Source organism: Oryctolagus cuniculus, chromosome 20, assembly GCF_051225735.1.
Source record: "Oryctolagus cuniculus isolate XC-2025 breed Fujian yellow rabbit chromosome 20, ASM5122573v1, whole genome shotgun sequence".
Taxonomy (NCBI): Eukaryota; Metazoa; Chordata; class Mammalia; order Lagomorpha; family Leporidae; genus Oryctolagus; species Oryctolagus cuniculus.
In genome coordinates this window covers 51,299,421-51,327,250 of record NC_142886.1, presented here as the reverse complement: position 1 = coordinate 51,327,250, position 27,830 = coordinate 51,299,421, and the positions used below count along the sequence as shown (strand labels likewise).

The 27,830-nt window shown below is 71.4% G+C and overlaps 1 protein-coding gene across 1 annotated transcript; it reads right to left on the bottom strand.

Moving 5' to 3' along the window:
• Positions 1–25,876, bottom strand: KIF26A (kinesin family member 26A). The gene is made up of 16 exons (XM_051834812.3): positions 25,691–25,876; positions 25,227–25,481; positions 17,370–17,780; positions 13,703–13,878; positions 9,589–9,778; positions 6,491–6,703; positions 5,972–6,065; positions 5,633–5,895; positions 5,342–5,525; positions 5,092–5,254; positions 4,825–4,987; positions 1,905–4,497; positions 1,258–1,463; positions 1,158–1,178; positions 848–998; positions 1–732 (listed from the first exon to the last, which is right to left on the bottom strand). The coding sequence occupies exons 1-16, from the start codon at positions 25,730–25,732 to the stop codon at positions 551–553; spliced, it is 5,307 nt and encodes a 1,768-aa protein (XP_051690772.3). The 5' UTR covers positions 25,733–25,876; the 3' UTR covers positions 1–550.
• Between the last annotated feature and the right edge of the window lie 1,954 nt (positions 25,877–27,830).

The window sequence follows — 27,830 nt, the reverse complement described above, 5'->3', positions numbered from 1 at the left end:
AACAATGGGTGCCCCTTTTATTCACAGACGAAAGCCGCAGCACGGTGCCATCTACACGCCTGCACATGGCAGCACAGCCCACAACACGCGGGGGGGTCAGAGGACACGGCCACGCCCTGTGGGAGGGCAGCCCGCACTCGCCGCCTCTGTAGAAAACCCTAGAAACACAGCTCATTCGTCTCCCGACAGCCCCTGCAAACCCCACGCTCTAGGAAAAGGTATAAAAATACAGACCTAACAGACCCTCACGGCGCCCACCCCACCCTGGCTGGCGTGGCTGCTTTTTTGCGTGTGGTTTGGTAGCAATTCCTGCCGTGGAAGAAGGCCGCGTGGCCCTGGGCGCCTGCAGGGAGGGAGGACCCTGCGGGGCGGGAACCACGGGCCCTGGGCTCGCCGTCCATAGCACAAATGCAGAAAGGACAAATCCGACTCAAGGTTAAAGGCACTTCGTGGCTTTGGGTGGCGTGTCTCCGTCCGCACGCCCCTCCTCCACGCCCCGGCGTCCTCGCCCTGCAACGCCCACCACATCCTCTCCGTCACTCGCTCCTGCTCAGACGTCCACCTCCTGCGGGCCTGGCCCGGCGGTGGCGGCGGCCACGCCGATGTCGAAGCAGGTCACCATCATGACGTGGGCCTTGCACAGGTTCACACACTGCTCCAGTGCGGCCGTGGCTCGCTCCAGAGCCTCCAGGTACTCAGCCGACTCGGGCTCCAGCTCCGGGTCCACCTCGACTGGGGAAGGCGGGGGGGACAGGGGTCAGCGGGGGTGGCCGCCCGGCTCGCCTTGAACACCTCAGGAAGGGCGCGCGGGCCCGGCGAGGGCGGGGAGGGGCCGGGCGGGACTCACAGCGCTCCAGCCAGCGCCCGGGCTGCACCATCAGCCGGCCCTGCGTCTCGGCCAGCTCCTCGCACAGGCGGCTGTGCCTGGCCCGCGCCTCCCGCAGCCGCTGCTGCCTGCGCTCGGCCAGCCGCAGTCTCGCGCCGACACACACAGGGCCCTGGGCACAGGGGACACGGCGTTCACGGGCCGGCACTCCCAGCAGCCAACCTCGCAGGCCCCCCGGGCACCTGCTGGGCTCTGTCTGGATGCCGGGCCCAGGAGGCAGGTGGGTGGGGGCCGTAGGACCCCCTCCTACCACCCACCCTTGGGCTCCTACCTTCTCCTCGTCCTGGGAGAGCTGTGGACAGGACAAGGAGAGGTCAGGGTCGCCTGGCCATGGCCCAGGGGCGCCCGCCACCCCCGGCGCAGGCCCTGACCTGGGCGCTGTCATCCCGTGGGGGCAGCCGGTGGCGCTGTAGGCGCTCCACGTCGTCAATCTCGTACACCTTGATCTCGAAGGGCTCCTTGAGGGGGCCAGCCAGGGGTGGGGGCAGGTCCACCCACTGTCCAGGGAGGCCGGGCTTGCGGCCCAGGGCCGCGGCATCTGGCAGAGGGGCTGGGATCAGGCGCCGCCGCTGCAGGCCTGCAACAGAGGGGCGGGCGCTGGGCTCACAGAGGCCGGGGCCACCCCAGCCAAAGCCACGACCTCAAGTGTCCTCATCCACGGCATTAGACGTGGCCACTGCCACCCTGGGACCCCTCCTGTCCCCAGGACTCCCAGTCCCTTTGGCCACGGCCAGCCCTGCACCGGATGGCTGCAGTCGGCCTCCCTGGAGACCGCCCCCCAGGCCCCTAGCTGGCCCTGCCCGGTCCCCACAGCCCCAGGCAGGGCCTCCTGCCGTCCCGCTCCAGGGTGGTCTCAGCAGCCCTCCCCGCGGAAAGCGGGGGGCTACCAGGGAGGCCCAGGGCCCCTGGCACCCCAGCTGGTCAACAAGAGACGGGCGCCGCCTCCAGGGCAGCACGGGGATGGGGGGCCCCCTGGGGACCGCGGGCAGCCGGGCCCGGGGCCGCACCCAGCACCCACCTGCAGCCCTCCTCTTGGGCGACCTGAGGCTGCGGGCGCGGGCGCCCGGGGCTGTGGCCCCGCTCTCGCTCGTGGAGTCGGGGGCGGAGGAGGCGCTGCCGGTGGCCTCGCTGTCGCGCCGCATGCTCTCGTAGCCGCTGCTGCCGCCGCTGTGGTAGAAGAGCGCGGTGCGGCCCATGGCGGGCGGCAGCTCCCCGCTCAGCACGCTGCTGTTGTCGCTACCGTGGCCGCTGCTGTGGCGCTGGGGCCGCCGCGGGGCCGTCACCGTGCTGTAGGGCGAGGGCAGGGCCGGCCGCTCCTCCGCCACGTTCACGCCGCTGTCGTTGCCGCTGTCCGAGTCGGTAGAGCCCCACCAGGGGCCGCCCCTGCCCGGCACCGCACCGCCCGCCAGCTCGTGCACGCGGCTGTGGGCGGCCCGCAGCGCCTGCTTGGTGCCCATGACCGTGCCCCGGCTGGCCTTGGCCACGACACCGGGCACAGCCCGCGGGGCCGCCCTGGGGCCAGGGCTGCCAGGGGCTCTGCCTGCCACGGGGGCCGGCGACTTCATGGAGGCACCAAGAGCCCGAGGCCCGGTGGTGGCGAGGCTCCGGCCCTTGCTGCTGCCAGCCGGGGGCCTGGGGGCTCCAACACCCTTGGGTGGGCTGCCCCTACAAGGAGCCGGCCCAGGCGTGGGGCTGGTGGGCGGCACACCCAGCCTGGGCACGGCCCGGGGCTGCCGCCCAGGGGCTTCCCTGACCTTGCCACCGCTGTGCACCAGGCCTTCGGCCCGCTCCGGAGACACCTGCCCTGTCGGACGCTGCGTCGCCTCCCCCCGGCCAGCGGCCCGGGCCTTCAGGCTGGATGCGGCCCTGGGCACCGCGTGCTCCGCCCGCCCACTTGGCCTGGCCTCCTCGGAAGCAAGGAGGGCAGCGGCCATCCCGGCCCGAGTCAGGGCCCCCACCTGTATCGGGGCCAGGGCGGTGCCAGTCCTGTGCCCCAGGCTGGACTTGCGCACAGGCGGGGCCGGGGGGGCTGCACCTCCTGGTCTTGGGGAGCAGCCCCCCTTGGGAGCCAGGCTCTTCTTGCTGTTGGGACAGGCTGCCGCAGGCGAGCTCACCCCCAGAGTGGTGGCGCCCCGGCGTAGGGGTGGGATCCGGGCCGCGGCTGTCCCCTCACAGCCGTCCACCACCCTCCGAGCCCACGCTGCTGGCACCTGGGCCTCAGGCGGCCGCTCTGGCCGCACCTGGACAGAGTCCCAGTCACCTGCCCGGAGCAGCCATGGGTCCTCCAAGAGGCCTCCGGGGTCCGGTGGGCTCTGGCCCAGGCGTGCGCAGGCGGCACGGCTGGCCTCGGACGCCACCCTGGACTTGCGGGGCAGGCTGGAATGGATGGTCTGTGCCGCCACAGCCGCCCGTGGGCTGCGGCGGGCAGGGGATGCCGGGCCAGGCCTGCCGTGCGGCGGGAGCCCCACACTGCTGTTCTCCAGGGTGCTGTCCAGGGCGGGGGGGCCCGGGCACACAGGCCCTGCCAGCGAGTCAGGGCTGGGGGGGGGCTGGGGCGCGTGGCCGCTGGTGTCGCCGGGCCAGGAGCCGGCCGGGGGGCCCTGCCTGCCCTCCGCGGGGGGCTGCGAGGTGAGAGCATCAAACTCGTCATTGATGCTGCTGATGATGCTCACGGGCCGCGACCCCGAGGCCAGGGCCTGCAGGGAGCAGTCGCTGCCGAAGCTGGCCAGGCTGGGGGGCCGCCCGGGCCCGGCCGCCGCCCCCAGCGACAGCTCCTCCACCAGCGTGAACACCAGCTCGTCCTCGCCGTTCAGCTCCACGGGCTGCTGCAGGGTCACCGTGGTGGTGAGCAGGCCCCGCTCCGCACGGCGGCCGCGGGCACACGGGGGCCAGCCTGCCTGCCCGCCCCGGCCCGCGGGAGGCGTCCGGGCCCCGCTGTCGGTGCCCCCTCCCCGGGGCTCCTCGGGAGCTCTGGGAGCCTCGGGCGGCGGGGGCAGCGGCCTCCTGCCCCCACCCGCCAGGGCCCTGTCCGGGGTGAACAGTTCAGGGCAGGTGCTGCCCGGCTCCTTCTGGTCGTCCCAGGGGCCGGCTCCGGGGCACTCGGGAGCACCCCGGTGGCCGTTGGAGCCAGGGCTGCCTCGAGGGGTGCTGATGGCCACAGGGGAGCCCAGCGCCTTCCTGGGGGACACGGCCTCGGGGGGTGAGGGCCTCCTGCCGCCCCGGGCAGGGCCGGACGGGGCATCGGCGCCGTCAATGCAGTCCAGGCGCTCCTGCAGCTCGGCGAAGGTGCTGCAGCGGAAGTGGTCCGCGTCCCGGGGGCCCTCGCACGGCCGGCGGCGGCTCAGGGCGGGGACGATGGGCACGAAGTCGGGGGGGCCCTCGTGGTCGGTGAGCTCCTGGTCCGACAGCGCGGTGCCGCCGGGCCCCACATAGATGACAGTGTCACAGGACTGCTCGCTGCTGGATGAGTAGTCGGGGTCGCCGGGCTGGCCGGGGCTGGGGCGGTCGGGGGCTGGGGCCGCCGGACGCGGCTGGAAGGGCCGCAGGTGTGGCGGGCGGCGCGCCCGGCCCTCCTCGCAGGAACTCTCCCCTCCAGAGGAGCTGGACGCGTACTGCGGAGGGAAGGCAGCCCCGTGAGGGCCCTCGCGGCCGGCCCCGGGCACGCGGAGCCTGGGATGAGCGAGCAGCAGCCGGCCACACGCGGGCCCAGGACGGGGGCTGCTCCACAAGGAAACCAGGAACTCGGGGAGCAGCGGGGCACAACCTCGGCGGGATGTTGGGGTTCCAAGCCAGGGCCGGCTGGCCTGGGACGCCATGGACGTCCACTGTGGCCCCCTGAGAAGTGCCAGGAGTGCCCGGCTGACACCAGGCCTGGTGCTGGCCACGGCTGCAGCTCTGCCCCGCACAGCTGAGCCCGGCAGGGGCCTCCCAGGGCCCACCTTGGCTTTCTTCCTGCGCAGGCGGTGGACTCGGGCAGCGAGCTGCACGGTGCTGAGTGTCTCGGCGTGCTGGGCCGGCGCGTCTGAGACGTGGGCGATCATGGTGGTGCGGCAGCCGGCGGCAGCCAGGGACTCCCGGAGCAGCATGGTGAGCCGGTGGTCCCTGGGGGGGGGGGGGCTCGGGGGGCTCAGAAACCCAGGCCTGCAGGGAGGTGGCCCCCAGGGCCCCCTGGCCCAGCAGCAGCCCAGTGGGCACTCGGAGCTCACCTGTAGGGCACCTGCTTGGCCCCGTTCACCAGCGCCAGGATGACGCTGCCAAGGGCCGACAGCGACAGGCACAGGGGGCCCCCCGCGGCCTCCCCGCCCCTGCCAGGCCCGGCCTCACAGCTGCCCAGGTCCATGAGATGCAGGCGGCTTCGGCCTCCGGACACTGAAAGGGCGGTGCAGGTGGTGACTGGCGGCCCCGGGGCAGCCGGGTCCCGCCCGTGGCCCCGCCCCCACCCCGGTGGCCGCCTACTTGCTCCCTTGCCGCCTTTGTCCACTCGGTACTGATACACGTGCAGCGTGAATAGCATGTGGGAGCTGCGCCGGGCCTCCTCGCCACAGCCCGCCCGGCTCGTGCTGCGGGCCGCCAGCGCCGCATCCAGGTAGAATGCCGCCCGCTCGGCCGTGGGCGCCCGGAGCTCGCTCTGGTTCTGGAGCTGGGGGAGAGGCGGGGTGGTGGGGCCCTGAGTGGCTCGCGTGGCGCAGCCCCCACCTTGCCAGCCCCGCCCCAGGTGGCACGGGGCAGGGGGAGCCCTCGGCGCACCTGTGCCCCGCATACAGGATCCTCCCGCAGGTGCACGCCCGGAGCCGGCGCGTCCTGGAGGCTGCCGGGGGCCACCTCGGCCAGCAGGTCCCGCAGGCTCTGGTCCCGGCCGCACAGCTCCACGGCCGAGACGCGCACGGAAAAGCGGGTGCCCGTCCTGTCCTTGCGCTCGCCAAGGAGCCGGAAGAGCCAGGAGATGGCGCAGGGCACGACGCCCAGGCTCCGGGGCGAGCTGTCTTTCCCGATCATGGTGTAGGACTTGCCTGGGAGACACGCGGGGTCAGGCGGCACCCCGGGCTCCGGCCCCGCCCCCACAGCCAGGGTGCGGCGGGCACTCACCCAGGCTCATGTGGCCAAAGGAGAAGATGCAGCCGTCGGCCCCGCTGACCACCGACTGCAGCACCTCGGCCACGGTCCCGGAGCAGACCTCAGCCTGGGGAAGACGCAGGGAGAGGCGGGCGCCACGGTGGAGGGGACCAGGGCCCGCCAGCCCCCGACCCCGCCAGCACCCGTGACGGGAGGCACGCAGAAGGTACGGTCACACGTGAACAGAGCAAGTATGGGCAACACGGTGCTGGCCAGACACGTGTGCACGCACGCCATGAAGCCCAGAAGCCCTCTGCGGCCAGGGATGCACAGGGGGACGTGTGGGCGTGGCCTCACTGCCCAAGGCGATGACGCTCGCGCTGGCGGAGGGCTCTGCGGACCTGAGGACTCCACTCAGGCAGCCGGCCAGGGGCTGGCGGGGACCCCAGGGAGTGGACTAGTGGGGTGCTGCCCTCTGCCCCTCCTCCGCCTCGCTCCGCCACAGGACCCCTCTGTCCTGAGGTGGCCCCAAGTCCCCCCAACCCTGCCTACCTGCTCCGAGTCCTGAGGAAAGATGGCATCAAAGGCAAACATCTTGGGGACAGCGGCAGTGGCCGCGCGCCGGGGGCCGGTGCTGCCCGGGGGCCCGGCCGCGGGGTCGTAGAGGGTCACCTGCTTCTTCCGCGGATCCACCTTCAGGAAGGAGGCAGACTCGGCCGAGCGCTGGGCCCCCTGGGCCGGCCAGATCCTCAGCATGACCTTCACCTGGGGAGGCAGGCGGGCGCAGGCACCTGAGCCCCACCCACCGCCCGCTGGCCGCTAATTAGAAGGTGGGAGGAGGCCCGTGCGAGCCCTGGCATGGGCAGTCCCCGGCGCAGGAATGCGGGTGCTGAGCCGGGCCGCGGGCCGCAGCGGTCCCCTGTGAGGTCAGCTGGGCAGGGGGGCACGAAGCCAGGCTGGAGCTCGGCAAGGCTGGTGGTCCAAGGGGGAGGGTGCCCAGGCAAATCCAGGGGTGCCATGGCCTGGCATGACTGGAGTGGGCGAGAGGAGGAGGAAATCCTGGCAGAACTGGGGGAAGAAGGCGTGAAGGCCAGGCCAGGCCAGGAAAGGGGAGCTGGTGGCTGCTCAGCGCCTGCACTCACACCAAGTCCCCAGTCGGGACCAGCAGACACCCCGAAGCCGGGCAGCGACAGCACCCAGGCCGTGCACGTGGGGTAGGGACCCCGGGGGCCTGGCCAGCGAAGACAGCGCTGGCCACTTCCCCACCTCGTGCAAATCAGATTACCCGCGACTCGTCTCAGAGCCGGTATTTCTCACGGCTTTAATTGTAACTGACAGGTACATCGCGCGGCAGAATTGGTTTGCCGTGGGTCGCTCCCCAGCAGGCGGGAATTGGCATGCAGGACCGCGCTGCGCCCGCTCCCTGGGGAGGCGGCTCCACCTCCGGCAGGCGAGCATCGATCCTGACTCCCAGGACTGTCTCCGCGGCAGGCGGAGTGTGGCCCGGCAACTTTAGGCGTAGACTCCACGCTCCAGGGGACTTGGTGGATTCCGAGCTGGGGGAGGGGCCCAGGAGCCCCCTGCACGGCGAGGGGGAGGTTAATCTCTGGGTTGGGAGCAGCTCCCCAGGGAGGGGACCGCAGGCCATCGTCGGGGGGGGGGCAGAGGGAAGAGAGGTGGGGTCTTCACGGGGCCACCCCCCCATGCTGGGAGATCAGAGCCTGCCCGGCTGGGGCCGCTCAGCAAACACGTGGTGGAGGGGGCAGGGCGATGGCCCCCTAAGTGACATGTCACCATCAGGAACACAGCTACCCGTGGTGGTGGGGACATGTCACCGTCAGGAACACAGCTACCCGTGGTGGCGGGGGCATGTCAGCGTCAGGAACACAGCTACCCGTGGTGGTGGGGACATGTCACCGTCAGGAACACGGCTACACGTGGTGGCGGGGGCATGTCAGCGTCAGGAACACAGCTACCCGTGGTGGCGGGGACATGTCAGCGTCAGGAACACAGCTACCCGTGGTGGTGGGGACATGTCACCGTCAGGAACACAGCTACACGTGGTGGCGGGGGCATGTCAGCGTCAGGAACACAGCTACCCGTGGTGGCGGGGACATGTCAGCGTCAGGAACACAGCTACCCGTGGTGGCGGGGACGTGTCACCGTCAGGAACACAGCTACACGTGGTGGCGGGGACATGTCACCGTCAGGAACACAGCTACCCGTGGTGGCGGGGACATGTCACCGTCAGGAACACAGCTACACGTGGTGGCGGGGACATGTCACCGTCAGGAACACAGCTACCCGTGGTGGCGGGGACATGTCAGCGTCAGGAACACAGCTACCCGTGGTGGCGGGGGCATGTCACCGTCAGGAACACAGCTACCCGTGGTGGTGGGGACGTGTCAGCGTCAGGAACACAGCTACCCGTGGTGGCGGGGACGTGTCAGCGTCAGGAACGCAGCTACCCGTGGTGGCGGGGACATGTCAGCGTCAGGAACACAGCTACCCGTGGTGGCGGGGACATGTCACCGTCAGGAACACAGCTACCCGTGGTGGCGGGGACATGTCAGCGTCAGGAACACAGCTACCCGTGGTGGCGGGGACATGTCACCGTCAGGAACACAGCTACACCCCCCATGGCAGACAAGGCTCTCGGGGGGCCAGGGAGGCCCCAGCCCCGCAGCAGGACACCGGGGAGGTGGTGGAGCCCTCTCCCAGCCCTCTGGGCAGACCCAAAAAAGGTCAGCTGCTCCAGGACTTGAGGTCATTCTCAGATGTCCACGTCAGGAGGACCCAGGGGGGTGGCCCTGATGACCCCACGGCGGGGGTGGGGCCCTCCAGGGCACTGCCTGTACCCACCTCCCTCTGCAAGGCCAGTGCCTGAGTGGGCAGCTGGGGGGGAAGAAATGGGGATGGCAGGTGCCACACCCACGCCTGCCACTCAAACTCGAGGGGGTGGGGCGGGGCACGTGCTCAGGGCGCACAGTAGGGTCAAGGGCCAATCTCCCCAGAGCCGTGACCCAGCCCCACCCTGCGGCAGTGCAGCCGCCTCTCCCAACCTCCCAGAAGGACGGCAACCCCAGGACCCACGGGTCACAGCCTGTCCTGTCACCAGCCGAGCCCCTGCACACCCCCGGGCTGTTTCCCCATGGGGCCAGTGCTGTGGTGTAGCGGGTAAAGCCGCCGTCTGCAGTGTCGGCATCCCATATGGGCGCCGGTTCAAGTCCAGGCTGCTCCACTTCTGATCCAGCTCCCTGCTAATGCACCTGGGAAAGCAGTGGAAGATGGCCCAAGTGCCTGGGCCCCTGCACACACATGGGAGACCCAGAGGACGCTCCTGGCTCCTGGTTTCAGATCAGCCCAGCTCCAGTCATTTAGGGCATTTGCGAAGTGAACCAGCGGGTGGAAGACCTCTCTCTCTCTCTGTCTCCCTCTCCGTTACTCTGCCTTATAAATAAATATTAAGAAAACGGGCTCTCCTTTCCCCATGCTGGGCTATGGCTGGGATCAACCTGGGAGTGCTGAGGGGGCCTCCCTGCCCCCAGGAAGGTCCGTGACCTGGCTGCACCCCCAGACCAGCCCTGGGCCCCTGGCAATGCGCGTGCCCCCAACCCACCGGGCAGCCCTGACCTCAGGGCCGGGCCTACCTTTCCGAGGCCGCCAGGGCTGTCCTTGGCCTTGGAAGCTGCCCTGAGCAGGCAGGGTGGCACCGGGGGCGGCCACAGCTGCAGGACCCCGCTGAAGTCCGTGGGGTAGGCGGAGGCCCCGCGGGCACAGGGGACAGGCGGCGGGGGGGCCTTCCTGCGCTTGGCAGCCAGGCTGAGCTTCTGAGCGGCCCTGGGGGTGGACACGGGGCTCAGCGGGGCTGCAGCAGCCCCACAGCAGCCGTCCACCCCCGACCCCGACCTGCGGGGAGGCTACGGGGCTGGGCACGCGTGGAGGGAGAGCCTGGGCTGCCGCCTGGTGTCTTGTGTCTCCACGCGACAACCAGGCCGGGCCAGGGGCCAGGGGATGTGGCCAGACTGTGCTCCGTCCAGTTGGGGCAGCAAGCGCCCAGGACGACGTGGCCCCAGAGGCCCTGTGTGGTGTGACTGAACCCCACGGCCTCAGCCTGCAGCCCCTGCGGGCCTGGGGTCTCCCCACGGCAATGCCCCGGAGCAGCGGCTGGCAGACCCCAGAGCACACAGCCCCTTCCTGCCCGCCCCCTGGGGGGACTCTGATGCGGGTCTGGTGACAGGCACCCCCGCCCCACAGACACGGGGACACACGCGAACACACGCACACACGCAAACACATGCACACACAAACACACATATACACACGCAAACACACATGCACACACACATGTACACACGCGAACACACATGCACACACACAGGTCCCAGGTACTTGTCCTTTGCTCAGGCTGCCTGGCACCCAAGGACCCTACCTGCTCTTGTGTTCGGGGGGGGGGCTTCCCTGCAGGCCCCCGCCCCCAGACACTTTCTCCAACCAGCTGGTGTGCTGAGTGCCCGCCCGCAGCCCCTGCCTGCTGTGGCCATCGGGACAACCCCAGGCCCCTCACGACGCGAACCCGTCCCAGCCCTCAGATGGGAGCCCTAGAAGGGCTGTGGACGAGGCGGCAGGCCCTGCCCCAGCCCAACCTCCCCTGCACCTGAGGCCCCCCACAGCCCAGCCTCCACCCTGCCGGCATCTTGCTAACTCCAGTCTTTAACAGCAGCTGTCTGTTAGAGACCCCGGGGACCCCTCTGCTCTGGTGAGGTGTCATCCAGGAGAATAAAAGTAATCTATGGTGTGTGGAGGCAGGGAGGGAGGGGCTACCGAGCCCAGACACTGGGAGTGCAGTGCCTTCGGCTGGGGCCGTGAGGGTACCCGGCCCCGGGCCCAGGGCCTGGCATGTCTGAACCCCAAGACCGTACAGGTGCCACCAACATTCACCCCGCACCTGCCTCAGCCCAGGAATTTCTAAACCTCACAGTCCCTCCGGCCCAGGGGTCGCCCAGCAGCAATGTGACCACTGAGGGGCAGGGGGCTGGGCAGGGGCTGGGCAGAGGTCCTTCGGCTCTGGGACCCCTCCCCCACGTCTGGGTGCAGCTTCCCCCGGGGCACCCATGGGGCAGAGCCTGGGCCCCCTGCCCCCGGGGAGTCGGGGCTCCAACCACTGGGCACGCTGGAGCAAGAGCAAGGCCACGCCAGCGCCAGGTGGGCCCACAGAGGCCACACTCGGCCTCTCAGAACCCACGAGCCTGGCAGTGGGCACAGCTGGGCCCTGAGCCCCTGGACAGACGCAGCCTGGTGCCATCAGCCCCAGGAGCCCGGGAGGGACTGGCAGCTGCCTCCACCCCGCACAGAAGCAAGCCCCCTCCCTCGGCCCTGAGGGGCTGGGAGCCCACAGACGGGGCCCGGCCCTGGCCGCGCTGGGCACGGGTGAACGCTCCGTCCTGTGGTGGAGTTCATTTCCACCAACTGGGCACCCGGCGGCACGGGCAGGGGAGCCCGCCCGTCTCAGGAGCCTGCCTGTCCCGGGGCCTCAGTGTGCACGGCTGTGTCCCCAGCAGGCAGGGGCTCTGGGGCACCCACTCCCCCGCCCAGGCCTCGCTCACAGCAGCTCAGGACACGCCCAGAACACGTGAATGTGAACACGCACGTGTGAGTGAATGAACAAATGGACGAGTGACCGCGCGCCCGGCGAGTGAGCAGTGGCTGAGCTACCACACAGCGCTTCCACGCACGGGCCCTGGCCTGGACCCGCCACCCAGAGGCAAGTGGTGCGTTTAAGCAAATATCTATCTACCTATCTATCTACCTACCTATCTATCTATCTATCTATCTACCATCTACCTACCTACCTATCTCCATCTTGCAGGCAGGTGGCTCTCTCCACCCTGAGGAGGCTGGACGTGGGGCGGTCAGGGGTGGCGCCAGGCAGGGCAGGGACACCTGTGCAGAGAGCCCCTGCTGCCTTGGGCGGGCCGGACCTGCCAGCCTGCACCTCTGCTGGTGGGCAGGGCCTCTGCTGAGGCTGCAGGGTGGAGACCCCAGACCCCAGACATAGGCCCAGGAGGTAACAGCTGGGAAGGTAGAAGGGCAAGCAGGTGGGTGGGAGGGGGCCCAGGGCGGGGGCGGGGCCTACGGCAAGGTCAGAGCACAGGCGCCAGGGCCGACACGGCATGAACAGGTCCCACACACATGGCCGTCCCCAGAACCCTCGCTGGGACGCGGCTGCTGCTGCCCCGGCCCGCCCAGGCCCAGCTGAGCAGGGTGCAGGGCGCCAGCCTCAGCCCCATCTCCACACTCTTGGAGGCACTGGGGGGGGGGGGGGGGACCGGACAACTCGCCTTCCCCACAGGGAATCAGGAGGATCCGGGGCCTGGCAGGGCTGGGCAGCGGCCAGCAGGGAGAGGCAGGGCCAGGAACAGCCCAGGACTGCGGGAGTGGAGAACCGAGCTCCTGGGCCTGCAGCAGCAGTGCCCCCCGATCTCACCCACCTGCCACCCTGCCTGGGGACGTCCCAGGAGCGGGGCATGGGCTGGGGTGCACTCAAGGCAGGGGCCTGCAAGGCCCGCATCCAGTATGAGCTCCGCTTCCAGCCCAGCTCCCTGCTAATTCTCTGAGAAAGCAGCGGGAGACAGCCGAGCGCCGGGGGCCCTGCACCCCTGCGGGAGACCCGGATGGAGCTCCAGGCTGCCCGCATTGGCCTGGCCCCCTCCTGGCCACTGTGGCCCTTCAGAGGGGAAGGGCTCTCTGCTTCTCTAACTCCGCCTCTCAGACAAACAAATCTTTGGGGGGCAGAGAATCACGAGGTCTAAGGCCCCTTCCCCAGTGTGGGCCACAGCCCCCACCCACAAAGCCAGCAGCGGCGCAGTCTCACAGGGCCCTCCAAGCCCACCCCACCCGCAGGAGCCTGCCAAGACGGTCAACGCCAAGACACCCCTCCCCCGACCCGACCCCTGACCCGCCACCTGCCAAAGGCCTTCCGGAACCAGTCAGGGCGGCAGCCGGCCCCCTCCTCAGGGAAGCCGCCTGCCGGTCCCCAGCCCCGCGTGCTTCTTCCTGTGTTGCTATGGTAACTTCCCAAGGTCACCAAGTGGCACTGGCACGTGCAGCGCCTGCCTGGACTCCAGACAAAAGGCGGCTCCACCGCCGGCCCGGCCCTCCCAGGCACCACCCAGAGCGCGGCAGCTGCCCCTCCCCCACCGCCAGGGAGCACGGGGGCTCCTGAGCCCGTGGGCCCACTTGGGATGGCGGCAATGCCCTAATCGCATGCCCCGTCACTCCCCAGCCAGGCGCGCAGTCCCAGGGGGCCGCGCTGACGCCTCGCTGGCTGCCGGGCGGGGGCTCCCGCCTGCTCTACGGCTAATGGGACAGTGCCCACAGCTGGGCCTGCCATTACCACTCATTACCGCTGCGCCCCTCCCGTGCTGCGGGGGCCGGGGATGGCTCCCCCAGCAAAGGCAGGCAAAGGGCCTGCCAGACCCCGCACACCTGCGCCAGCAACAGCCAGGGGCCCCCGGCTGAGAGTGCAGCACGGGCCCAGGGCACCTGCCGAGCCGGGCCTGGGACGGGGCCCACGCGGGGACACCCGGCAAAAACGCTGGACGGTGCCCGCGGTCGGTGTGGTCCCCCCAGGTGCTCCCTGCAGCCCCTGCTGGCCCCTCAGGGCCCCATGCCTCGCTCCTCACAGCAGCTGCGCCCACGGAAAGCCCCATCTCACAGGGGAGCAAGCCCGAAGCCAGGAGCCCAGGGGCCACCAGGACCTACCTTATGAAGAAGGAGGCTGCGGTGGATGGGCCCGCGGAGCCCCCGACCGGGGTGACCAGCGCCGACGTGCAGGCCCCTGCACGGCCCCACGCCTTGGACACACCCTCCGGGCCTGCCAGGGACGCGCCATCTCGGACAGTGTCAGCTACCGCCACCGCGGCCACGGCCGCCTCGGCCTGCAGGGGAGGAGCGAGCGGGTAAGGAGCGGCGGGGGCTGAGTCGCCCCTGCCCCCCCAGGATGGCCCCAGGAGTCGGGGCCGGGGGCCCTGAGGGGCGTGGGGGTCTGCTCGGGGCAGGGGCTCCCGGGCCGACCATCCAGGACACGACAGGTCCCCAGTGCCTGAGACGCGGCTCTGGCGTTTCCAGCTAATTAGCCAGAATACATTCCAGACGAGACAGACGGACAAAGCCACGTGGAACTCGACCCTCCTGGGACGCACGGGCAAACCCGACAGCAGCCTCCGTGAATCAGCCTTCCGTGCCCACGTGGGGCCCTGGCGCCTGCCCCAAGGCTCTGCTGTCCCCAACCAGTCCCTGGGGCCAGCTCCCCTCAGCCCCAGGTGCCGGGGCCTCAGCTCCTGCCCAAAGGCGACCTCCGTGTCCAGGCTGGCAGAGGCCAGGTGTCCTCGGGGCACAGTCCAGGCGCGGCCCAAGTCCCTGCCGCCCCGGGCAGCTTCCTTGCTCGCCTGGGTGAAGGGCCTTGCCCGGCTAAGTGGATGGCCACACAGCCTCCCAGCCCTTCCGTGGCAGGAAGCCACGCACCCTCCGGGTCCTGGGGCTGCCAGGCCGATGAGCAGCGTGGAAGGACAGAGGTGGCTCCAGACACTGGGCCAGCATGCCGCGCCTGCCGCCTGCCTGCCTCTCCCCAGCACCCAGGCTGGCCGCCACTCCTGCAGGGCCACCTGCTCCCTGTGAGCTCGAACACCTGCGTCCCGCCGGCCACCAGGCCTGAGATGGCCTGGCCTGGCCCTGCCAAGGCACCTGGAGCCTTCCATGCCGGTCAGTCATCCAGCCTACGGGTGTTGCCAGAAACACCCAGACGGCCTGGGCAGGAACCAGGCCCCGCACAGGCACAGCCCAGGCTCCCCGGGCCACAACCGGGTTTTTGCCACAGCTGCTCCCGCCGGCACCTGCTTTCCCCATCAGTATCCCGGCCCGGCCCCATCACACATGACCCCTGCCTGCCCCGCCCTCGACACGGGGAGCAAGGCCGAGGGGTGCCAGGGGGCCGCGGCTCCACGCCCCCCTCACAGGCCCGGCCGGCTTCTCAGGCCGCGTCTCCGCCTCCAGCCGGAACCCGCCGCACTGACCTGTCGCGGGAGTCCCACACGGGCCTCTGCTCCACCGTCCTAGGCGCCGCCGTGACACGGCCCCGTCCATCGGGACGGCCACTGCCAACTCCTGCCAGAAGCAGAGCCCGGGCATGCCGAAGAAGCCGAGAGAAAGAAGCCGTCTCAAAGCACAGCGGGAGAGCGAGAGGGAGGGGCCGGCGAGAGGGGGACCACGATGGGGGGGACAGAAGGGTGCGGGGCAGGCGGCCGAACGGAAAGTGTGATGGAGGCGCCACGACAGCAACGAACGGAAAAGCGTGAAAGAGGAGAGCGTGAGGCCGGGGCCAGCGCCCGCCGCCAGGGGCCCCAGCCAGCGCCCGCCACCTCCGGGACCCCCGGGGCCCAGTGTGAGGTCTGCAGGAACCCGGCCGCAGGGACGGCCTCCATTGGGGCGGTGTCGGGCCGGGGCCAGCAGGCTCCCCAGCCCCAGAAGCTCCAGTCTCGGCACCAGAGGCTTCCTTGCCGGGGCCTGCGTGCCCCACGCCGGCAAAGTCCCACCCCTCGGGCCCCGGAAGCAGCCTCCACTCCGGAGGCCTGCACGGAGGCACGGGCAACCAGCCAGGAAGCAGCGCCTGAGCCGGGCCCCCGGCACAGTGGGTGTCGGGAGGCAAGCGGGCAGGCTTGGGTGGCCCAGGAGCCGCCAGCGAAACCCGGGACTCCCGGGGGTCCACCACCTGGAACCTACGTGGGTGAGGAGGCCAGAGCCTCGGTCTCACCAAGCCGGGGGCCCTGGGCCACAGCACACACAGTGGCTCACAGCGTGTCCGGGGCTGGGGCGGGGCCAGGCCCCATCCCCTGGCAGCCCTGTCCTGCACGGTGGCATGAAAGTGGCCACGTGCAAAGCCTCTGGAAACAGACACGTGATGGTCTGGACAGCCACGCTCCGGGCCCGTGGACGCTGAGTGGGCTGAGGCCAGCCTGCTCCGCCCCACACACCTGCACCAAGCACGTGCCAGTCACAGCACCCACTGGCCCACGCCCTGCCCGTGGCTCCTCCCCAGCCTCCTCCTCCAAAGACCAGCCCTTCCGGCCGGGCCTGGACCTGTTCCCGGGCATCTCCTGCTGACCTAGAGCCGCACTAGCCCGGCAGCAGGCTCAGCCAGGCGGTGCAGACCACAGCGCCTCCGCCCAGAACTGCAACCTCCAGCCCCCGTTCCAGCTCCCAGACGCTCTCCTTGGGGCCAGCGCCACGCCAGGAAGACCCCAGAGCACCTGAGCGGGGGCTGCTGTCCCCGGCACACTCCACTCCAGAGCGACGCGGGCAGGGGCGGGCCCCTCCTCTCCGCCACCCCTGGATGAATCAGGGAAGGAGCGGCAAGCCCCCCCCCCCCCCGGGAGAGCCACCAGACCCCAGGGAGCAGCCAAGGTCAGACGTCTCCCAGGCGCCCGACCCCGCGCACCCGTGGCCTCAGGGACGGCCCCACGGGGAGGAATGACTCTCCTCCCAGGCCACGCCTGGCGGGGGCCACCAGCGGTCTGTCCCGGCTCAGGACCTGCGACTGAGGCTGCTCCAGTGGCCCTGGGCCCTCCCTGCACCTCTGCCCGCTTGCCCACCAGGCCTAGGGACCAGAAGGCAGCCAGCGGCCCGCTCTGCCACGGTCAGCTCGCAGCTCGGCAGTGGCCAGAACAGGACCCAGGCAGAAGCATGGGGTTCACAGCCGCAGCCACCCCTGGGGGCAGTGCGGGGGCTCCTCCTGCAGCCGGGCACCCGCCTAGCCCCGCAGCCCCGCCTCCCAGCGGTTCCTGACTGCTCACCCACAAAACCCAGCACCCACCCAACAACACACAGGTTCAGCCGGGGGGCATGGAGCCTGTCACAGCCTTGCCCCCAGGCCCTCAGCGTCCTGGGAGACCCCCAGCTCCCTGGCCCCGTCTTGACCCCTCAGCCCTGGGACCCCCTCTCTCCCAGGTTGAAAACCAGGGTGCACAGTTGATGGAAAAGCCAAAGGCCCCCAAGACCCGCCAGCCCCCAGTCAGCAGCCCCGAGGTTTGCGTCAGGGGTCCAGTTCTCCAGTCACCTCCACAGAGGCCAGGCCGGTGTGGGAGTGGGCTCAGACCCCTGCCGCCCACCGAGGGCCTCCCGGGCTCAGCCTGCGAGCCCGTCCTAAGGGTACCAGCACAGCAAACTCCTCGCAAGGAGGCGCTCCCCGTGGGGAAGGGGCTGGCCAGACCACCCCTGCCCACGGCTCCTGGGGGCTCGGGAAGGCCCTGCCCACCGGTGCCTTCACGAGGGGCCTCCCACGTCCACCGCCCCGCGCCTTGGAGGAGCCGTGCCACGGGGCATCCTGAGTGGACACAGGCCCAGGAGCCCGCCCGCCCCCACCCCGGGCACTCACCAGGCAGCTGGGCGGCAGGAAGCTGCCGGCCCTGGACACGCTCCATGTGCCCTCCAGACACTGCTGGGCCCGGATGGTGACGGTGCTCAGCGCCCCGCCGAGGCCCGCGGGTGCCACCGACACCTGGACGCTGGGGCCAGGCCAGGCCGGCCCCTTCCGCCGGTCCAGCCCTGCATGGGCCGCCGGCCCGGGTGTGTCCTTCCGGCTGGTCTCGGCACCGGAGTTGGGGGGCGTGAGGCCAGGGCTGCCGCCGGGGGCGTCGGGGCCCTGGAGCAGGGGCAGGGCCTCCCGTGCCAGCTGGTGCAGGTGGCCGGAGCAGGCGTCGCAGCGGCTCTCAGCCTCCGGGGAGCAGGCGGGCAGGGCCCCCGGCGCCGGGAGCTTGTCCAGGAGCAGAGCAGAGAGGCAAGGGTCCTGCAGACGGCAAGCACAGAGGCACGGTCAGGTCCCAGGCCGGGAGGGCCGGTGCCAGCCCGCGCCATCCGAGCTGACGGAGAGCCCGCAGCGGGAGAACGGTGACCTCACCCCGCACCTCTGGTGCGGCCCCTCCCACAGCCCTGGTCCACAGCCTCCGACGGGCTCTGCCACAGCCACGCCCGCTCAGACCCCGCCCCACGTGCTTGAGGCCGCGGGCTGCAGCAGGGCCGGTGGGAATGTTGCAGCAGAAGCCCCCTGCTCCGCGGGGGCGGGGGTCACCCTGGGTCCAGAATCCCCGCCCACCAGCCCTGGCCCCTGCAGCCGGGCCTTCCCTTCCACAGGACTGCCGTCCAGAGACGGGCGTGCAGAGGAGCCAGAGGAGCTCGGAGGAGGTCCCTGCCCCCCGCCAGCCTGGGGGACAGGGAGGCCTTCCTGGAGGAGGTGGCACCTTCCAAAAGGAAGAAGAAATGGAACAAGCCGATCCCTGGGGGCGATTCTCCCCAGGGGGCTGCTCCTGTCCCTCGGCACCGTCCTGCAGTCCGGGCCCAAGCCAGCTCTCAGCCCAGGGGCCAGCCCCTAGCTTCCCACCTCAGGGCAACCCCTCACACACCATGCACGTGGGCACCAAGGCTCCCCCAGGGTCACCTTGGCAGGGCATGGGGTTCTCTCCACAGCCCCTCCATTCCCCCAGTCCGGGCCTCCAGGCTGCCCTGCCCCCAGCAGGCCCTGGCTCCAAGGCTGGCCATACAGCCACCGAGAGAGACCAGGGCTCAGCAGTGAACACCCCCATTTCTGCAGTCACCAGCGCACGGGGGCCCTCACCCACCCCACCCCGAGCCAGCCCCTGGCCAGTGGGGTGCTTGTCCTCCAACGCCCACAGCCCGCAGCACTGACAGCAGAGCCCACGCCGGACACTGGGGGCAGGTGAGCAGGCAGAGCAGGACAAAGGGCAGCCCCCCACCAGGCCCAGGTCCCCACCCCCATGGACGCGCACTGACCCTGCCCACAGAGCCCGGTGGAGGGCGGTGGGCGGGGCTGCCACAGGGCTGACACGCCCTCCCACGGGTCGCCAGGGCACCAGAGCAGCCTCCGTCCCAGGCCGGGGCGAGGGTGACAGGCCATTTCCCAGCCCCCCCCCCCCACCGCCTTTTCCACTCAGCGGGAGGCAGCTAGCGGGCGGCCGTGGAGGGGAAGGAAGTTCGGCCTGCAAGAGCCATTAGCCCGGCCCCAGCCCAGCCCCCCCCCCGGCAGCCTCTGAGGGCGCCCACTCTGCCACCCCCCCAGCCCCGCCCCAGGCCCCACAGGGCCAGGATCCTAGAGATTCAGGCGGGGCGGCCCGGGCCGCCTGGTGGGAGCCGGCACCAGAGCCCAGACCAGGAACCCCTCCCACAGCTCAGACCCCACTGGGGCACAGCAGCAGCTCGGCAAGACACCCAGCAGGCACCCCCAGACCCACGCACAGCACCCTGGGAGGCCGGGACCCTCAGCTTCCCTGGGCTCCCAGCTTCCCAACTGGCCACACACTGACATGGGCAAGGCAGCCGATGTCAGAGGCCAGCGGGGCGGGGGCCCTGGGCTCCCCGGGAGATGGGGGCAGAGTCCAGCTCCCCCGCACAGCACTGGCCCCACACGAGGCTGGAGGGTCAGGGGTGCCCTCCCCACAAGTGCCTAACGGCCACGCCCGGGTAGGGGCACCTGGGTACAGAGGAAGACTCCACCCTGCTCCTCCTCCTCCCAGCCCAGGGCCCCCACAGCCAACAGAGCCAGGCCACTTCCTGTGCAGGCAAGGCCTCCCCTCCCGGCTGCCCAGAGCCCAGGCGTCCACAGCCCCCACCTTCGGAACCGGAGCCCCCAGGACTGCCCCTCCCCCGCAGCCACCAGCCCACTGCCAAACGTCACTTCCAGTCTCCTTTTCAGGGTCCAATTCAACAGCGACTTCACTGGCCCTGGGGTGGGGAGCGCCACACAGAGCCGCCTGCACTTAGAGACAGTGACGCTCTCTCTGTTAAAGTCACCCTTCCACCTGCCCCTGGGTCAGTGGCTTCGGGGCGCAGCCACCCCGCGCTGCGCTGTGGAGGGGTGGGAGGGGCCGTGAGGTCGGGCCTCAGCGCAAAGCACGTGACACTGCGGACGCTGTCCACCGTGCAGCTGTGGTGAGCCCGTGCTTGCCGGGCCATGGCCGCAGCCCCTCGGCCTCCTCCTCCCTCCCCGTCACAGACACAGCCGGGCCCTGGGCAGCCGCTGCTTCCGGAGTCGACAACAGGTCCAGGAAGGTCCCAGCTGCCGGCCGGGCACTGCCCCCAGGGGCAGCGCGAGGACGTTCCCACGCCGCGTGCAGCCTGGCGGGGCCCAGAGGCCAGGGGTTCCGTCTCCCACCCGGACAGCGGCCAGCCACACCCGGCCACCCAGGGCTCCCCACCGGGCACCTCCCTAACGGTGAGGACCCGGGAGCCGAGCCCCGGCCTCCTTGCTCCACCAGCAGGAGGAGAGCAGGGGGCGGCCCAGCCCACCCAGCACCGACCGGCACGCCACCCCCAAGGCCTCGGGCCCAGAGCCAGCCCAGCTGGCTCGGGCACAGACCAGTCCATTGAGACCCTGCTCCCCTCAATGGCCTGGCCTGTCCTCCCCTGGGGACCCTGGACAGGTGCTCAGGGCCCCCGGGGCACAGGCCTGGCGGCAGGGAGGCCTCAGCAGGTCGGGCTGGCAGAGGGGCAGCCCCCACCCAGAGCAGGTGCTGGGGGTCACCCCGGGCGCAGGCAGGCAGCAGCAACGGAGCCGCAGAGCGCAGAGCACCCTCGCGGCCGGGGCCCTGGGCAGGCTCCTGGGAGGGGCAAGCCTGCCCCAGAGGCCAGGGCTGGGCCCACTCCACCCCAAGCCCACCCCCCACCCCGCTCTGTCACCCCATCTCCGAGGGGCCAGCCGGCACCCAGCGCTGTCTTCTGCGGCCTCGGGCGACTCACCCCAGCGGGGACCCCCCACCCGACAGGCACAGGCACGTGGGTCGGGGCGTGAGCACGCAGACAATGTGGTCACTGCGGCTCAAGCAAGGTCTCGGGGCCCCCACAAGGGGAAGGACGCCACGCCCACCGGGAAGCCCAGCCCCCAGCACACAGGCTGGCCCAGACCCTCACGGGACACCCAGGGAGAAGGCCCGGCATCACCCCAACATCCCACACACACCTCGGTGGGGCTCCCCACACCGACGGACAACGGCCCTCCCAGCTGCCCAGCTGCGGGGGCCGCAGAGCCAGGGTCCGAACCCGACAAGGGAGCCTGCTCCTGAGCCACGCCTCTCCCCACCACCGCTCCAGGGACGAGGGAGAAGCTGACCCCCCGGCAACTGCTGCCGCTGGAGGAGCGGGCAGGGGAGGGGCCTGCGGCAGAGTGGGCGGGGCCCAGCCCACCTGGCGGAGTGGGCTTTGGGACACCCCTTGGGGTTCTCTGTGGGCCAAGGCTGTGGGGCTCAGGTGGCCCAGGGAGGCGGAGCTGGGCTGTGATGTGGGGAAGGACAGGGACAGGACCCCAGGGAGGGGCCCCGCAGGCTACACCTGGGCCTGGCCCACCCGGGGGCCACCGTGCAGCAGCAGGGCCGGCCCAGGCCCAGGTGCGCTGGAGGCCGAGCCCTCCCTCAGAGCTCCCCAGCCCCAGGCCCAGGTGCCCTGGAGGCCGAGCCCTGGCTCCAAGGCAGACAGGGAGGGGGTTCTGTTCCCAGGCCCCAGCAGGGGCAGCACAGCCGGAGCCCTTCCCTGGGTGCACGTCCGTCCCACCCGAAGCCCCTCGCCCAGCAGAGCCTGTGTGCCGGCCGTCAGGAAGCCCGCAGTCTAAGCGAGGAACAACCACGTGGCCAGGCTCAGAGCGAACAGGAAGCTGCCATGAGAGACTACGTGAGCTCCCGGAGGGGCAAAGGGAGCGGGCAGCTGGCTGTCCTTGAGCTCGAGACGAAGACCAGGACAGCACCGTCCCCACCTCCAGCTGGACTCGGCGCCTCGGGACACACGGGGGCCTGCAGCCCCCTCCTGGCACACAGGCAGTGCGGCCAGGGACCCCGACTCCTGCCCGAGCTGACCACAGCCAGACTCCGCCCGAGGCATGGACACGCTGGCACCCCAGGACCGTGGGGTCTGCCCCAGGCCAGCGGCCACGCCTCCTCTTCTGGGTGACTCATACCTCCTAAGCCCCAATCCTCAACCCCTAAAACCTTAGGCAAGGAAAAACATAAAAAGACACAATGCAGGCCCTCACCTGGCCACAGGCTGAAGCAAGGGAGACCCCGGGCCGCCCCTAGACAGTGCAGCCCCCGGGTCTCCCGGACCACGGACAGCAGGGCGGGCCCGGCCTGGACCCGGTCCCCGAGCCCCTCGGCAGCTGCAGGGACAGGTCCTGTCTCAGCTGAGTCACCCCAGCCGCAGCCAGCCCCGGGGAGCTCCCGCCCCGGGCACACCTCCCCTGGCTGCCGCCACAGCTGCTGGCACCTGGGCTCAGCTGGGAAACACTGCTGACGCAGGGCCTCGCCCTGCACAGCCCGGGGGCTGCCCCGGCAGGCGGCGCCCAGGCCAGGCTCCAGACAGCTCGGGACAGCTGTGGCCTGCGGCAAAGCTGTCACCAGGTCTGCGGGGGCCCAACACCGCTTTGAGCAACCCAGGACCCCCATGTCAGCCACGGGGGGGACAGGTCACGTGCGCACTCATCGGGGCGCCAGGAGAACTCCCTGCAGGAGGCCACAGAAGTTGAGGAGCTGGCGGGGTCCCCCTGCACACCCCGAGTAAAAGGGGAGAGGAGCGTGGTGGAGTGGGGGTGACACAGGCCAGGACAGGCGGGAGGGGCCCGGCCCACCGGTGACAGCCAGCCCACCCAGGCAGCCCTGGCTCACCGCTGGGCTTGGTGAGTATCTGAGTGTGTGCCGGGGGCGATGGAGCTCCCCAGGTGAGCTGAGACCCGAGGGCTTCCCTGTGGGGACCTCCCTGCCCGAGGGGTCAGCCTGGACCCGGAAGGTCGCAGGGCCATCTGGGGGACGACTCTGGGCAGTCCCTGGAGCAGGAACAACGCTGTTGCCCTCCACGAGAGCTGAGACCCAGAATCCAGCCCCAACAGGCCCTCAGGTGACCAGCCCCAGGCGTGGGCGAGAAACCAGTCACTCAGTCATTCGACAGACACCTCCAGGTACCCGGGCCCCAGGCCTGCCCTGCACGTGCTGACCAGCTCACAGCGGCAGTGAGGACCTAGCACAGGGTCAGGGGGAGTGGGAGGCAGGGCACACGTCCCCGTGGGATACCTCAGAGGCAGCGGGCACGGCACGGGCGCTGGCAGGGCCTCCACGCCGGGAGGCGGGGCTCTGTGGAGAAATGTGTCTGCGCCAGGCTGGGGGCAAGAGCAGGGTCCGAAAGGCCTGGGGCCCAGCAGGCCCGGGGCAGAGGGAGCAGGGAAGGCGGCACAGTGCGGGGGCCCATGTGGAGCTGGGGTGGGGCGGCCCCCAGCGTTCCCTCCACCCTGGGATTCTCCTGGCTCCAACCTGTGGCAGAGCCCACCTGGGGCCCACAGGCCCAGCCCCTCCTGGGGGAGGAAGTTTCCAGTTGGGGGGCCAGGACCACTGCCCAGGGGGGAAACCGAGGCAGGCACAGGGCCGCAGCAGAGGCAGACGGCGCACCTGGGCTCCGAAGACTCTACAGGGACCTCCACGGCCAGGCCAGGGCCCCAGCCCCACCCTAAGCCCCCCAGGGAAGCCCAGCAGACGGCCAGGGTGACACAGAGACACAGGCCGAGCGCTGTCCCACCAAGCTGCCCTCCCCACAGCGGGAGGAGGGCGCCGGGCTTTGGTTAAGCCTCCCTGCTCATGCGCCTGGGGAGCGGTGGAAGACGACCCAAGCCCCTGGGCCCCTGCACCCACGTGGAGGTGGGGATGGCACCCCTGGCTTCGGCCTGGCCCAGACCTGGCTGTTGTGGCCACCTGGGAAGTGAACCAGTGGGCCAACTTCTCTCTTTCTCCGCCTCTCTCTCTCTGTCACTCTCCTTTCCAGGAAATTTTCTAAAGATTAAAAAGGGATCCCTGGGGACCTGGGTTCCCAGCCTCACGCCGGCCTTGAGACAGGTCCAGCTTCCCGGCCCCCAGCCGGGCTCCCCAGAGCTCCCAGGGGGCTCGCCCACAGCCACACACACGCACAGAGGTCTCCTCCCAACCCGTGGCCCTCGGCAGGCAGCCAGGACGCAGGGGAGAGGCAGGGCCACCCAGCAGGACAATGGCAGCCTGCCCTGCGGCCTCCGTGCCTTCTGGACACACAATGGCCTGCGAGTCCACCCTCTGGCAGGCACAGCGCCCCCTCCCCAGACCTCGGCAAGGGAGGGGCCCAGAGCCCACCAGGCCCAGCACCCTTGCCACTGGCTGGGTGCAGGCTGGCACGAGGGCCAGCCACGCACCCAGGGACTGCTGAGCTCTAGCCAGCACCAAAGGCCAAGCCCAGGGTCACAGAGATGGGTGCTTAGGGGCTTCCCTGGGGACACGCCCTTCCCGGAGGGGGACCCTGCATCCATGGGAGACTGTGACCTCAGCTCTCTCCTCCACCTGCAACCAGCAGGACCCCCGAACACGGCCGGTCTAGGCCAGGACTGGAGCCTGGGGCCCAGGCAGCAGTGGCAGCAAAGCCCACAGAGCCACTGAAGTCCCTCCTGCCTCTGGCCTGGACCCCGACCAGGGCAGCAACGTGGCCCTTAGCTGTGGCCGGTCCACAGGAACCACCGTCCTGGGAACCTCCTCCAGGCCGGAGGGTACGGAGCAGCGTGGCGGGTGCCAGGGACCCAGGCCACCTGCCCTGGCCACAGAGACCGCCTGCCCCCTGCCCCGACAGAATTTGGGCAGCAGGGACTCAAGGTCTCGCCCTGGGCGCAGCCCACGCGCTATATTTAGATTCAATGAGGATTATGTGGACTTCCCAGGAATTCTTCCAGAAAGACTGAAGGTCAGACGGGATGGGCTTCCGCTGGGGACCCCCGCCTCCCGGTCCCTCCCCGGCTCTCGCATTGTTCCCTGGAACAATGGTCGATCCTCCTTCTAAGATGGGAGCAAACCCACAGGCGGAGACCCCCAGGAGCCTCTCCTGGGCCGCTGGGCTCCGCGTGGGAGCCGGGGCCCCAGGCACAAGTGGGAGTCCTGGGAGGCTCTGGTCAGGCAGGGACACCCAACCCAGCTGCAGGGGCGGCCTCCCGGCACCGCCCCCAGGCGTGCCTTTTCCGGACGCTGGGGGCCCAGGTCCCTCAACGGTGAGCAACCCAGGGACCCTTGCTGCCCACCCTGCGGGCGCCTGCCCAACCCCTCCCATCCCGCACCCAGACCCCCCGCCTGAGCGAGACACACCGCAAACACACGGAGTTCCAGCAAGGGGCTCCGCGCCCGCCCGCAGGGGGTCACTTACAGCAGCGCCGACCCCGGCCCGCCCGCAGGGGGTCACTTACCCGCAGCGCCGACCCCGGCCCGCTGACCAGCTTCCACGCCTGCCGCTTCAGCTCCACCAGCTTCGCGTGGCAGTGGCGGCACCAGCTGCCTCCGCCGGCCGCAGGGCCCTGCTCGGGGCCCGGCCCGGCGCCCTCGGGCGCAGGGCGGCTGCCGCGGGGGTCCTGCTCCGGCCCGGCCGGCAGCCCCTGGCGCGCGGACACCTCGAGCGGCGGCGGCGGCGGCGGCGGCTCCCGGGACGGGCCGCCCTCGGCCACCTGCGGGGGGTGGGGCGGAAGGGAGCGGTGAGCCTGGGCCCCCAGACCCCGTCTCCGGGCCGGGCTCGCCGAAGTTGCCAGCGCGGGCCGCGGGCCGCGGGCCGAGCGCCCACCCTGTCCCGCCACGCGCCGCGGTCCGGACTCGGGCCCTGCGCACGAGGGCCGGGCCCGCGCCGCCCGTCGCCCGCCCCGGCCCGGGCCGCGCGTACCGCAGGCGGGGCCGCACACAGCGGGGTCCCGCGGCCGCCCATGGCCGGGGGTGCAGGACGGGCCGGGGCGGGCGCTCCGGGGCGCCGCGGTTACGTGATCCGGCCCGGGGGCGCCCCCATGGCGGGCCCGCAGCTCCGAAGTTGGCGGCGCAGGCGAGTGGCGGGGAGCGCGCGGTGGCGGCTGCGGGCCCCGTTCTGGGGCGGGGAGGGGGCGGGGCTCCGAGACGGGAGAGCCCCGCCCCGGCCTAGGGTGGGCGGTGCGCGGGGAGGGGGGGTCCTGCCAGCCCGCACGGCCCCGCCCACTCCAAGACCCCAACCTGTTAGGTAAGTCCCGCCCGCGGGGGGGGGGGGCGTGCGCTCTGGCTCCTTTCCAGGACCCCCCCGACCCCCCCAACCCCCTGGAGCCCAGGCCAACCGGTCACTGCAGCCGAGAGAGCGACAGCCACGGCGGGGTCCGCACTCCAGCACCGCCTGCCTCCGACTCCCAGGCGCGCGGCACGCCCGGCGCACCCCACGTGTAGCCGGCAACCCTCGGGATCTGCTCGCGCGAGACTGCGGCCGGCCCGTGGCTCTGGACGCGCTGGCACGCGTGGCTTCACTGCGGTGCGTGTGCCCCAGGGAGGGCGGGCGGAGGCAGTGGCGCGGCGGCCCAGGGCTTCGCGCGGGACCTGTTGTCCGCGGGCCTGACAGATGGAGCCGCGCTCCGGAATTAATTGCCCGTTTGTCTCCGGCTGGGAGGTCGCCCCCTCCCCGCGGCGACCAGTTGCTCCCGCCCCAGCCGGGCCGCGGGCGTCGCCGCCGTGCAGGGCCGCTGGCGGCCCGGGGTCCCGGCCCCAGCTCGGCCCCGAGCCCCGGCTGACCGAGGCCAGCGCAGTGGCCGGGATCCCCGCGCCGCGCGCGCCCCCTGCCGGCTGCTGCGTCCCCGACGAGGCGCACCGCGGGCACCTGGCCCGGCCACGCCGCGCGGTCCCGGCGCGCACGCGGGGGCCCTGCCTGCCAGCCGTCCTCCGTCCCCCAGGGAGGCCCCTCCTCGGCGTGGTACTCAACCCCTCCCACGCACGCGCTCCGCAAGAAAGTGCGGTGACGACGCCCCTTCCCTGGGTCGTTTGCGACCAGAGGAAGAGAAACAAAGTGAGCAGGGGCTCACCAGGCGCTCGGAGACCCGCAAGCCGCCGACTCCCTTCCACCCAGCTCAGGGCAGCCCGCAGCGCCCTCGCCGCTCACCCGCTGCGGGACTCACGCCCTGGGTCCGGGAAGCGCGGCCGCCTCGCCCTCCTTAGCGCCCACGCGCCCCAGGAACCCCGCGTCCTGCGCCCGCCGCCAGCCACACCCGCAACTTCAGTTGTCCGCGCGGCCCGCACCCCCCGCACCCGGCTCCCAGAGGGGCTGGAGACGCACAGACCCGGGGTGCACGCGGGAGCCGGAGCCAGCTCGGGCGCACCCGGGCGAGGCGCTAGGTGAGGCGGAGTCCCCGCGCCACGCTCCCCCCTGCCCGCCGCCTCCCGCCTGCTTCCGGCCGGGCGAAAGTGCTGCAGCGGGTCCCGGCCCAGGCTGCCTCCTTCCTGCACGGCACCCGGAGCTCGAGAGCCGCGCGACAAAGTCGCGGGACGGCGCCCCGCAGCCAGCCGCGCCCCGCCCGCCTCACCTTGCCGCGCCGCCGCAGGAGGTGGCTGGTGAAGCCCAGGATGATGTCCGAGTCGAGGCGGAACGCGCCCATCTCCAGCAGGCTGGGGGCTTCGCGGGGCGCGCCGCCGGGCGGCTCGGGCGGCCCCGGCAGCGCCATGGAGGAGAGGAGCGGGCAGCGGCCCGAGCGCCTCCCGCCTCCCGCCGCCGCGCCGCGCCGCGCCGCGCCCCGCCCTCGCGCTCGCTGGCCGCGCGCCCGCCGCCTCCCGCACAGCGCGGGTCCTCGGCGGCCCGCGCCCCCGGGCCCTGCGCTCGCTGCGCGCCGCGCGCCGCCGCGCTCCGGCCCCGCCCGCCCGCCCGTGCCGGCAGCGCGCCAGCCGCGCGGACACGCGGACGGAGGGCTGCTGCGAGGTGGGCTGTGCGGTGCCAGGGCCGGGTCCCGCCGGCCTCGCGCGCGCCCTGACGTCTGCGCACCTCCGAACGTGGGTCCCCAAAGCCTCTGCAGACAGCGCAGCCC

Coding starts and splice junctions, on each gene's coding strand:
- KIF26A (XM_051834812.3), bottom strand. CDS start 25,732: ATGGGCGGCCGCGGGACCCCGCTGTGTGCGGCCCCGCCTGCG. Junction 9,779..13,702: donor GCAGCCTCCTTCTTCATAAG/GTAGGTCCTGGT, acceptor GTCCACCCCCAG/GGCCGCTCAGAAGCTCAGCC. Junction 6,066..6,490: donor TTCCTCAGGACTCGGAGCAG/GTAGGCAGGGTT, acceptor CGTCTTCCCCAG/GCTGAGGTCTGCTCCGGGAC.